The following is a 12,231-nucleotide window of genomic DNA, read 5'->3' as shown; positions in this document are numbered from 1 at the left end:
CAGCATTAGTGAAGATTACAAATGATCTTCTTATGGCGTCAGACAGTGGACTCATCTCTGTGCTTGTTCTGTTAGACCTCAGTGCTGCTTTTGATACTGTTGACCATAAAATTTTATTACAGAGATTAGAGCATGCCATAGGTATTAAAGGCACTGCGCTGTGGTGGTTTGAATCATATTTATCTAATAGATTACAATTTGTTCATGTAAATGGGGAGTCTTCTTCACAGACTAAGGTTAGTTATGGAGTTCCACAAGGTTCTGTGCTAGAACCAATTTTATTCACTTTATACATGCTTCCCTTAGGCAGTATTATTAGAAAGCATTGCTTAAATTTTCATTGTTACGCAGATGATACCCAGCTTTATCTATCCATGAAGCCAGAGGACACACACCAATTAATTAAACTGCAGGAATGTCTTACAGACATAAAGACATGGATGACCTCTAATTTCCTGCTTTTAAATTCAGATAAAACTGAAGTTATTGTACTTGGCCCCACAAATCTTAGAAACATGGTGTCTAACCAGATCCTTACTCTGGATGGCATTACCCTGACCTCTAGTAATACTGTGAGAAATCTTGGAGTCATTTTTGATCAGGATAGTCCTCAATGAGCATACTAAGCAAATATGTAGGACTGCTTTTTTATATTTGCGCAATATCTCTAAAATTAGAAGGTCTTGTCTCAGAGTGATGCTGAAAAACTAATTCATGCATTTATTTCTCTAGCTGGACTACTGTAATTCATATTATCAGGTTGTCCTAAAAGTTCCCTGAAAAGCCTTCAGTTAATTCAAAATGCTGCAGCTAGAGTACTGATGGGGACTACAAGGAGAGAGCATATTTCACCTATATTGGCCTCTCATTGGCTTCCTGTTAATTCTAGAATAGAATTTACAATTCTTCTTCTTACTTATAAGGTTTTGAATAATCAGGTCCCATCTTATCTTAGGGACCTCTTAGTACCATATCACCCCAATAGAGCACTTCGCTCTCAGACTGCAGGCTTACTTGTAGTTCCTAGGGTTTTTAAGAGTAGAATGGGGCGCAGAACCTTCAGCTTTCAGGCTCCTCTCCTCTGGAACCAGCTCCCAATTCGGATCAGGGAGACAGACACCCTCTCTACTTTTAAGATTAGGCTTAAAACTTTCCTTTTTGCTGAAGCTTATAGTTAGGGCTGGATCAGGTGACCCTGAACCATCCCTTAGTTATGCTGCTATAGACTTAGACTGCTGGGGGGTTCCCATGATTGCACTGAGTGTTTCTTTCTCTTTTTGCTCTGTATGCACCACTCTGCATTTAATCATTAGTGATTGATCTCTGCTCCCTTCCACAGCATGTCTTTTTCCCTGATTCTCTCTCCCCTCAGCCCCAACCAGTTCCCAGCAGAAGACTGCCCCTCCCCTGAGCCTGGTTCTGCTGGAGGTTTCTTCCTGTTAAAAGGGAGTTTTTCCTTCCCACTGTCGCCAAGTGCTTGCTCATAGGGGGTCGTTTTGACCGTTGGGGTTTTTCTGTAATTATTGTTTGGCTTTTGCCTTACAATATAAAGCGCCTTGGGGCAACTGTTGTTGTGATTTGGCACTATATAAATAAAATTGATTTGATGTGATTTGATTCCACCTCATTCACACCTGCCCTGCTCATGTTGTGGCAGGTGTGCTGTGGATGCCAGGAGAAATTACTTCTGACAGACCCCCAGACTCACCAGCGATGCCACCAGGTCCAGAGTATGCCAGGAGGCTCCACGACAGGATGGACTCCGCACATGCTTTTGCCCGGGACCAGTTGCAGAAAGTGGGTGTGAGGCAGAAAGAAAGTATGACTTGAGGGCTAGAGGGAGGGACTTTAAGGTTGGGGACCTGGTGTGGGTGTATAGTGCTAGGAGGAAGAAGGGGCGGTCCCCTAAGCTAGATTATCACTGGGCGGGCCCTTGTGAGGTACTGGAGAGGCTGAGTGAGGTAGTATATCGAGTTCAGCTGCCATTTAGGGGAAGACTGGTTGCCCTCCACAGGAACAGGCTGGCTCCATACAGAGGGGATGCACACTCCACTTCCATGCCCTGGGTCTTCAACACCTTACCCGAGAAACGATACAGCCACACACCCAGACCCGATGACTGTTTCCCCCGTTAATTCCCCATCCCCAAACTCCCCCCTGCTCCCCAGCACGTTGTCCCAAGACTGCAGGCACAGCCACCAGTGTTCACACCGAGGCAGCCTGGGAGATGGAGGAGGTGCCCGGGCCACCTGAAGGATTTTGTTTGCGATCCCTTGGGGTGAGGGACTTTATAAGGGCGAGGGCCGTGAAGCGACCCCTGCAATAATGTTCTGTTTAATGTTTTCAGTTCAGTGTTCTCTATTTTTATGGCTGTTTGGAGCATCAAAGGAGGGAGGGGGTGTAGCAGGAGAGTTGAGAAAATGAGAAACTGGACGTGCGGTCGTTGTTCTGAGCTTGAGCTGCACGTGAGCTGTTGCTGGCGTGATTATGGCCAATGTAACCATTACTTTGTTGCAGAATAAGAGCACCCATTGAATTCTTCATCAATCCTTCAGCGTCCTGACGTACGTTACAATATACGACCCCTGCCTTCACGTGCTATGGAATTATGGTAAATATAAGGCCTGACCTGCAAAATGCACCTAAATGCCCTGTCACGTCATGATTTTGAGTGGGGAATTGGGCGATCCTTTTGACACAAATTCTCAAATGAGACGACCTTTGAAATTTCAGCATGGCGGAGAGGCAATGTCAAATTCTCATGAATGTAAATAATTCCCTTATTAACCGTTCAGCCACTGTTAGCAGTTGATTGTGTACAACATTTTTAATAGGGTTCTCTGCTACACTTAACATGTTATTATAAAGCAGGTAAATTACAACTTAATACACAGTTCCAAAAATAGTAGGTAATGATAAACCACATGTCTGCCATTTTTCATTTCACTCCACAACCAAAGCACTCAAACATAAACACACTCATTCTTCGAATTCACAAATGGGAAGCGTCATCTAGCATGTGAAGGCAGCACAAGGCTGGAGTGTAAGTGTTGTTTATTCTTCTCAGTAGTACCAACCAGGTCAAAACTGGCTTCTGGTCTCATGAACTACAACTTGCAACCTCTGGACACAGTTTTAGACAATGCTTTATGGGTCTGATTACCTGAAAGCATTTGTCATGCAGTCAGTGAACATTCTCAGTCATCCAGATAGAAACAAGTTTAAAGCAACTGGCTATCTCATGGATATCTCTTCAAGACCTTTCAACACTCATCCAAGTAGCTTCTTCAGTTTCAAACTGGTACTGGATGAGTGTTGAAATGTCTGAAAACTTTTAGACATGTGCCATGCAGGGCCAACAAGTCTGCAGGTTTTTTGTCAAAACTGATACTCAACAGGTGATTTCAGATGAGTTATTCCCTTCAAGTGGAGCTCATTAATGATCATCTGCTAAGATGATGTTTGGAACAAAAAGTTAAGGCCCCCTGACATGAGCATGTCTTGATTCATGCACTAGCACACACTTCGTCGTGAGAACCCATCCAATGTGTTCCCAGCTGGACGCCGTACTTTGTTCTACAGGCTGCCACATGCTCTATGCCGGACATGTATACATAAAATAATTATTTTTGTCGGATTAATAATTTTATCTGCAAAACTGGCCATTGAAAACTGCTGTAATCACTTCCTGAATCACAGAGGGCCATCCAGCTACAGCTGTTCACGTGCGCACGCGCACCTAACAAGCTGCAGAAACATTTTGAGCTGTCAAAAAAGGTAATTATTTGTCACATTACATTGTCATGGCTTGGTAAAACAGTTGTGTGTTCTTTCCTTCTTGTGTGCAGCTGTTATGAGAGATTTAACTTCTTGTTATAATCATTCAGGCAAGCTGCGCTCTGATGTGATCCTCTGATGTCACCATTCGCTCTGTTCACGTCTTCTTTACATCAACGACGAGCTGGACATCGTGTTGTTGATTAGATCACGCCACGTAGCACGACATTAATGTTAGAAAGATTTTTTTTGAACATTTCACAATTCTCTGTGTGCAATAGCACGCGCTGGCGCCCCTCTCACGTTCAGTCTGCACCAGCTAAAGACAAGTTTACTCTCCAGCACTCAAGTCAAAGGCATGCTGTGTCAGGGGGCCTTTATAGAACTGCGGGCTCTCCTGGATTGACATTATTGCTGCATAACTGCAGCACGATTTGCCCATCATTGGTCCCATCACTGGCCCACACAGTGACCCTCACCACCATGAAAGAGTCACCACATATGGCCATGTTCAGTTTTTATTTTAAATCTCTATTAGTGCATCGTTTTGGTACGTGTTTAAGCACAGCAAAGGCCAAACTCACCACACGTCTTGCCCACCAGCACCTGTCCTGCCACACAGTGTCCTGGTAGTTCTCCTGGCTGATGCAGACTCTTGGCGATCTCGTAGTCAGACCAGCGAAGTGAAGGTGGAACTGTTCCCTGTTGATGGATTTCCTCAGGGTTCTGATGGTTTTCCGGAGTCTTTTTTCTGAACGTCGACGCACGCAGCTCAGGTCACAGGTCCCTGCTATGAGAAGAACGCCGTACTACAAATGGACTCCAAAGCAAAATGCTCTCACTTTATAGAGTATGTAATGTTGTGATTCCTACTGGCACATTCACAAAAATGCATACTCTGTCAAGTAAAAAAAAAAAACAATGGCAGGAACTATTCATGCAAAACTCAAGAAAAACGATGTCCCCTTCAACCAGAGTCCTGATCTACAGCTCACTGACCAGAGCCAAGTGAAAACAGGAGATATTTTAACAGTTTTAATAGTAAGGAAGAAAACGTGAAAAATAAAACACTGGTTACTCTGACAGAACAGACATTGGCGGACAGGAAGCGTACGAGAGACCAACCTGTACCTCCTCTAGGTTCACATCCAGTTCAAACTCTGCTGTGATGGAGGAGCTGTCCTCCTCGCCAGCTCTCCTTCCATGGCGGCTGCGCTGTCGCTGTCCAGACGAGGTGCAGCGCAGGCTCACGTAGCTGAACTGGACATTTCAGTGAAGAGGAACTGCTGTCTGTGAACATGGGACATGACCATGACACACCACACACACACACACACACACACACAATGTTGTTAAGAAAGTCACACCTAGGCTTTAATGATACATGTATTTGTACTGAAAAATTCAGTAACAGCCTTTCTGTTTGGAACAAAAACAGAAACTGCATGTGTGAAACATTTTTGTTTATGGAATTCACTTTGTAACTCCACGTGTCCCTTGAGCAACATTACCATTGGTCTGCATAAAGTTTGGTAATGCCATGTGCGCAACGCAGCCTTGGAGTTATGGCGAATGCAGACAGACCAAAGCCTGCAGATCCTACACAATGATGAAGCGCTGCTAAGGGAAAACTACAGTTCCTTAGTTAATAATTATGACAATGGCCAAAGACAGGTGGATCAGACAAAATTGCCAGCATTGTTCATCTGTGGTCAGGTATGTAGTTAGTGGAATCTTGAACTTTCGCAGTCATTTAAAACCACAACACCTGAATGTCAGTCGTACAGGAAGAAACGTGAATGTGGTGTAAACCTCCAGTGGCATTTAAGCAGCCTCCAGCTAACTATTCAGATCAGATTAAAGCAGTAATGCTGCATTCATATCAGCAGCAAGTGACAGATAGAAAACCTTGATGTTTTATTGCTTTCAGTGAGAGGTTGACAGAAAAATTCCGCCACCTCTGGCTGTAAGAGTGGCAGCCGTGCATCATGGCATTGCTGTTAAAAATGTTCAACTTTTGCTGCCAATAGCAGTGCCAAGCACAAACCGGTTGTTGTTCAATTTTTAGTGAGGTGGAAAAACAGACAGCAAGAGATGGATTTAAGTGCAGAGAGTCTCCTGGTTTTAAAAGATAAACACAAATAATTTGTGTGATATTACAGAGAGGAATTCATTTGTAACCTCACAAAAAGTTACCTTTTAAGGCTGAAATTAGAGACAGGGCTTCCTGTTTTAATATAACTGTGCAAAATTCTAAAACTATGTTATATCTTTCAATTAAGTAAATTATCCATGTTGCTGGCACTGAAAAATGACCGCGCTTCACGTTGTCACCTTTAGTCTGGTTTTATAGCAGTCGATATGCAACCATACAAAGTAATTTGTGAAGTTCCCCCTCTCTCAAAGAGAGAGAAAAAAGTAGTAGTTTAATGGTTTGTTTACAAAAATATATCAAACTGTGACCTCAAAAACCACAATATGAACCGAACCGTAAATTTTGTGCATCCTTGCATCCTTACTCACAGCCGTCACTGCAGAACAGCAAGAGTTTGAAACAGTCCTTATGTGTAGGTTTATGCGGTAATGTGTTTTGTCGCTGACACTTCCTTTATTTGGCTCAATTATCCACCCTTTCATTGACTGTGAGGGATCCAAACACACCGTAGGCCTTTAACGAAGGAATATAACCCTGCAGTTGGAAAGCTGTTTGACGGATGGCTAGGTCCAACTCAACAGAAAAGCATGCTATGCCTAATTATATCCTCTCCTGTCCCTGCCAGACAAAGTGCTGCACCGAGCCAGTGAAAACCACATCACTGCTTTTCACATTTGCCTGTGATCAGCTCTGATTTATCTTTGAATGCTTGTGGCTTGACATGCTGGTGTTTCTTGGTAAAGCAAAGAGGTTTTTTAACTGGAGCTGTAATTTTAATCCCCAACTGTAATCAGGTTCTTGTTTTGGTAGCTTTGTTAAGGCTTGTTGATTGGAAACCTTTGTACCTGAGTGGGCTGAGTTTAAGCTCTGCTTTAGTCTCTCTTGACTTTGCTTTAAGTTGCACTTTGTGGTGCCAGATTTGAACGTGGCGGTGGTCTTAATGCGCAGCACACCAGGTGTTTCTGGACCTGTGGGACAGAAAAAAAAAAAAAGATCATTGTCTTAAAACAGCAGGAAATCTTTTTATCAACAGACAGCAATACCATCCTGTGTGTGGAGCGACTGTTTAGTGAGGCAGGAAGATGGAAGCTGATGTAAATCTGCGATGTTTTGTACTCGCCTAAGCAATACAAGCCGCTGTTGTTCTTTTGTGTTTCAGCCAAGCAGGGCAGAGGCATTCCACAGGTCACAGTGTAGGAATCTTCTGTCCCTGAAAACACACACGGGGCCGTGACACGCTGTAGACAAAAAGTTAGGGCCACAAAAACCAAGTTGCTGAGAGCAAACACACAGCGTGCAGGAACATGAAGCGCTGTTCAGAAGAGCAGTGTTTGGTTCTATTCAGACAGCTGAAGCTACAACACATTAGATGAATTGACTTTCCTTTGTAGCCTGCTTGATTTATAAACTGTCAAGCATCCAAAGAAGTCCATTTGTTCAATGCAAGTGCAGGAACTCATCTTGTAAACTTGAGATTTACACACTCAGTGACTAACTTGGTGCATTAAGGATCACAGTGAATCTCACAGCAGCAGTGTTGCCACAGTTACTTTGAAAAGTAATCCAATATGACTTTACTGCTTACTCCTTGAAAAAGTAACTTAGTTACTTTAGTGATTACTCAATTGTAAAAGTAACTAAGTTAGATTACTAGTTACTTTTTTAGTTACTTTTCCCAGCTGTCAACAACAACCCACTGCCACGTCAACATGACAATGATACCTGTTTTGCCAAAATTCACTTTATAGTCACCCTTTCTTGACTTCAATGAAAATAAATACTTGTTTATAAAAAGTAAAATAAAGACCTCTTCTTGACCTCATATTTAACTTTTGACAGCACTGTAACAGTAAAACTTTGCAATTTCGAACCTACATTTTTATAAATGTAACTATTAAATTCTAACATTTTCTAACATTTAAATTATCTCTAAACATTTTACTTGTCGAAATTATTATTATTTTAAGCAATATTAGTAGTTGTAGTAAAAAACGGCTTCAAAACTGGATCTTTAATCTAGGGGTGTTGTGGAGGGGCACATCCTTGCCCCACGCCCCCATTCCATCTGGATTCGCCCCTGCTTTGGCGTTTGAGCACAAAGAATGGATAACATTTATTTATGCAGAAAACATGACCAGATTTACAGGTAAGAAAGTTTTATTGCGTTGTTCACATGCATGTGGTCCTCAGAAAGAGAGTTTAGGTGCATTTGAGTGGACAAATAGTGTTAGTTGTTGACACGTCGCGGAGGATCAGCTGTTTTTAACGAGACGATACAGAGCGGCTCAGCTCAGAATTCTAAATAAAGGAGGAAAAAAAGTATAAAAATGTCTTTGTAAAGCTCAGTGCAGGTGTGCTGATCACCGCGCTTTAAGAGGTGAGGACGAGTCGAGCAGCTGCAAAAAAACGCGGATGAAAAGCTCACAGCTCGCTTAAAGTGGGCAGTTCAGTCGAACCCCGACCTCCTGCCCACAGACCAAGTTTAATGCTGCTATCGACCCACAATGAAAAATAATAGTAACGCACAGTGACATGGAGAAGTAACTTTAATCTGATTACTGATTTGGAAAGATTAACGCGTTAGATTACTCGTTACTAAAAAAAGTGGTCAGATTAGAGTAACGCGTTACTAAGTAACGCGTTACCGGCATCACTGCACAGCAGCACCTACTCTTTAACAATTTATACAAACTAGTGCTGTTGTTGTTTGATTTGGGTTTTTAGCACTGGAAATCTTAATTAACATTCTACAAATTATGTCTGCAGCACTGAAGCAACCTGTTAGGATTTTTAAAAATACTATTATCTAGGCCACAGATGGAAGCTGAAAGGGGCTCTGATCTGTTGTCGACCTGGAGCAGGTGTTTTGTGCTCACTGGTTTGAGTGATTGCTGTACTTCTGTTGATGGGAGTGTCTCTCATTTGATCTTGACCTGTTAATGCTGTGCTCTGTTTACTTTTTTTGTGTGATTCATAGGAAATTAAATCCCCAGGACAAACTTCATTGTTTGGAATAGTAAAATAAAGTGGGAGGCACAGTGGTGAAATGGTTAGTTTTGCCACAGCTTTGAACCCGGCCTGGAGCTCCAGGTTGGCCCTGTGAGCCCTAGATTAGATTAGATTTATTAGATAGAAATGTATTGATCCCTTGGGAAGACTCCCTCAGGGAAATTGAGGTTCCAGCAGCACAAGAGTATCAAAGTCAAAGTAAAAAAGAAAAACAGTTTGCAATATAAATACACAATATAAATACCAGACATACTGATCAGTACTGGTTTACTGGCTATGACTGTTCCTCTCCTTCCCGTCCTCTGTCTTCCTGTTACTCCTCCTCCCCCTGAGTGAGGAGTTGTACAGTCTGATGGCCTGATGGACAAATTAGTTTTTCAGTCCATTGGTCCTGCACTTGGGAAGGAGCAGTCTGTGGTTGCTGATGACAGTGTGCAGAGGGTGACTGGCATCGTCCATAATGTCCAGCAGTTTGTCCAGTGTTCTCTGCCACCGTAACCAGAGCATCCAGCTTCATGTCAACCACAGAGCTAGCCCACCCGATCAGTTTGTCCAGCCTGGATGTGTTCTTGGTTGTACTGCCCCCCAGCACACCACAGTGTAAAAGAGGCCAACTACGGACTGATAGAACATCCACAGGAGTTTCCTGCAGATGTTAAATGGCCACAGCCTCCTCAGAATGTATAGCCTGCTCTGTCCCATCCTGTACAAGTGGTTGGTATGGGTTGTCCAGTCCAGTTTGCTGTCCAGCCTGAGGTACTTGTAAGAATCCACAGCCTCCGCCTCAGCTCACTTAATCAGAACTGGTCACAGACTTGGTCTTTACTTCCCAAAGTCAATGTCCACCTCCTTTGTCTTTGAGGTGTTGAGCTGTAGATGGTTTGTGTGGCACCAGGCAGCAAAGTCTTTCACTAGGCTCCTGTACTTCATTAGGCTCCTCCCTATGCATGTTCTGGCTTTTTCATATGGTTCGAAGATGTGAATATTAGGGTAACTGCTGATGAAAATGTACGGGTGTGTCAATCCAATTTTGGATCGATAACAGTCCATCATGTGCTAAAATTACTGGATTAGAAATCAGACATAAAGAAAAACCTAGAATCTGATCTGAGCCTTCTATCTATCTATCTATCTATTATAATAGCCAAGTGGTATCTGTCTGTGTGTGTTCGTGGGTGTGGGTGTGCGTGCATTCATGCGTGTGTGCGTGTGGCTTTGATCATGGAGAAACTGACATTTGCTGTTTGGTATGCTTATGTATTTTGGGTCAAGGATGAATGCTGCGAAAACAGAAAGTTTTATGCAGTGTTCGCAACAATATTTTTGGAGAAATTAGCTACATTAGCGAACAACAGTGAACAATGGACATTGTGCTGCAATGCACCATGGGAGTTGTGGGTTTTGGGGTTTTAAATACTGTTATTGTGGTTCATGTTATTTTAACAGTGTTATTCGTGTTATTGACTTATTGTGTTTTTGTAGTTCAATTGGTTGAGTCAGTTTAGTTACGTGTCATGTTGCTGTTACCATGAGTGAGTTAAGTGTCATGTTGCCATTACCATGAGTGAGAAGTATCGTGCATTTGATGTCTTCCGCCACCATCTCTGTTTGTGGGTGTGTAAAAATAAAAGCACCTGCTTGCGGCAGAATCCAGAAAAGACAAAAAGCTCTGCGTGTGTGTTTGCATGTGTGCGTATAACTTTGATCGTGGACAAACTGGGAAAAGCTGACATTTGCTGTTTGGTATGCTTATGCATTTTGGGTCAAGCATGAACACCGCCAAATATTTTTGGAGAAAGTATGGCTATTAGCCAATAACACTGAACAATGCCCATTGATAATGACATTCTGGACTCGCACACCATTCCAGCAGGGGGCAGTAAATCATCTATATATTAAAAGTGTGCTTGTGTGCGTGCAAGATTTTATTCAGTAAGTTCAATGTAGATCGAGGTAGAGGTTCTTATTAGGGCCAAAACGATTAGTCGAGTAATTCGAATAATTCGATTACAAAAAATGTTCAAGACAAATTCTGTGCCTCGAAGCTTCATTTAACATTGTGGTACATATGCCAGGCCTGTGTGTGGCGCTGTAATGTCCCCAGAAAAACAAACAAACACAGTTTTGTCCGCTGGCCGCTCTACGCGCGGCGGCCAGCTGCTGCCTCTCTGCCCGGTGTGAGCGGCTCAGCACTGCCCTCACACAGCTCCGTCCTGGCCACACTGACAGACAGTCTCTGGAAGAAGTCCACTCTTTCTTCTGTGTTTTGCTTAGACTTGCAATGAGTGTTTTGCGTTTTAATTTTCGCTTTTTTAGGCATCACACAATGCTTTACAAACACGGTAACTCAAATAAAATAATAAAAAAGTGACTGCGAGGCTGCATGTTCAACCTCCAGCTGAAAATGAAATGCATTGGCTGAATCCCAGAGAGAGTGTTAAAAAGAAATTCATGCAGGGACCCAGTCCACCAGCTTAATAAATCAATCAATAAATAAAAATGGTTGAATTTGGGGAAAACAAAAAACAGAAAGCCACATCCCATTGCCATTTCAGCAAAATGTCAAGACTTTGGCTGAGCTCCTGACACCAGGAAGTATCCAAAACTCATTAAGATGTGAAAAATAAATAATTACAAGTCATAATAAAATGAAATAATAATAATAATAATACTGACTGACTAACAACGAGAACAATAGTGTATATGATAACAAGAACCTAAACAATTTATAAATTCATTGTCAGTAAATTAACATTAAAAAATTACATAATTAACAGGAAATAAAAGGTTAAGTTCCTGTAAAAACTGGTGAGGTCTAAGGTTCTAAAAACACTCTGGAAATGCCATTCCAACTCACAGAAATTTTGCACAATTTACTGTCACCCTTGAAAAATGTCAGCTACTATTTTATAAACGCTACCCAATCTAGAGCCCATGGATCCCCATGAACAATGCGCTAGTGTGTGCATATTTTACTTTAGGGGGGTTAGAACATTTGTTTCCCAGTTTGAGTTGATGTTTTGTCAGATGGTTTTGTCAGTAAAGTACATCCAGACAATTATGTGCAGTATATTAACAGATTCGTCATTTTAAGAAAAGGAAAACTGCATTTGATTGGAATCAGTATTGGCAGATACTGGATGTTCTACTGCAGTATTGGTATTGTATTAGACCTGAAAAACTAGTATTGTGCCATCTCTCCTAAAAAGTGACCACAGTGTAAGTGTGAATGTGGAGTTATCAGGATGTCTGTAGGTCCAGTGGTGTAACCTGAATACTGCCCCATGGAT

General features: G+C 42.3%; 1 protein-coding gene across 1 annotated transcript in view; it reads right to left on the bottom strand.

The window, feature by feature from the left end:
* Positions 1–12,231, bottom strand: part of scube2 (signal peptide, CUB domain, EGF-like 2) — a 91,524-nt gene that overhangs the window by 49,077 nt on the left and 30,216 nt on the right. The window contains 6 exon segments of the mRNA XM_034190983.1: positions 4,362–4,451; positions 4,454–4,564; positions 4,899–5,048; positions 5,051–5,060; positions 6,770–6,900; positions 7,053–7,142. Of these exon segments, the coding sequence (XP_034046874.1) occupies positions 4,362–4,451; positions 4,454–4,564; positions 4,899–5,048; positions 5,051–5,060; positions 6,770–6,900; positions 7,053–7,142 (582 nt within the window).

The sequence above is a fragment of the Thalassophryne amazonica genome, chromosome 2 (assembly GCF_902500255.1).
Source record: "Thalassophryne amazonica chromosome 2, fThaAma1.1, whole genome shotgun sequence".
Lineage (NCBI taxonomy): Eukaryota > Metazoa > Chordata > Actinopteri > Batrachoidiformes > Batrachoididae > Thalassophryne > Thalassophryne amazonica.
This window is presented reverse-complemented; position numbering and strand designations above follow the sequence as displayed.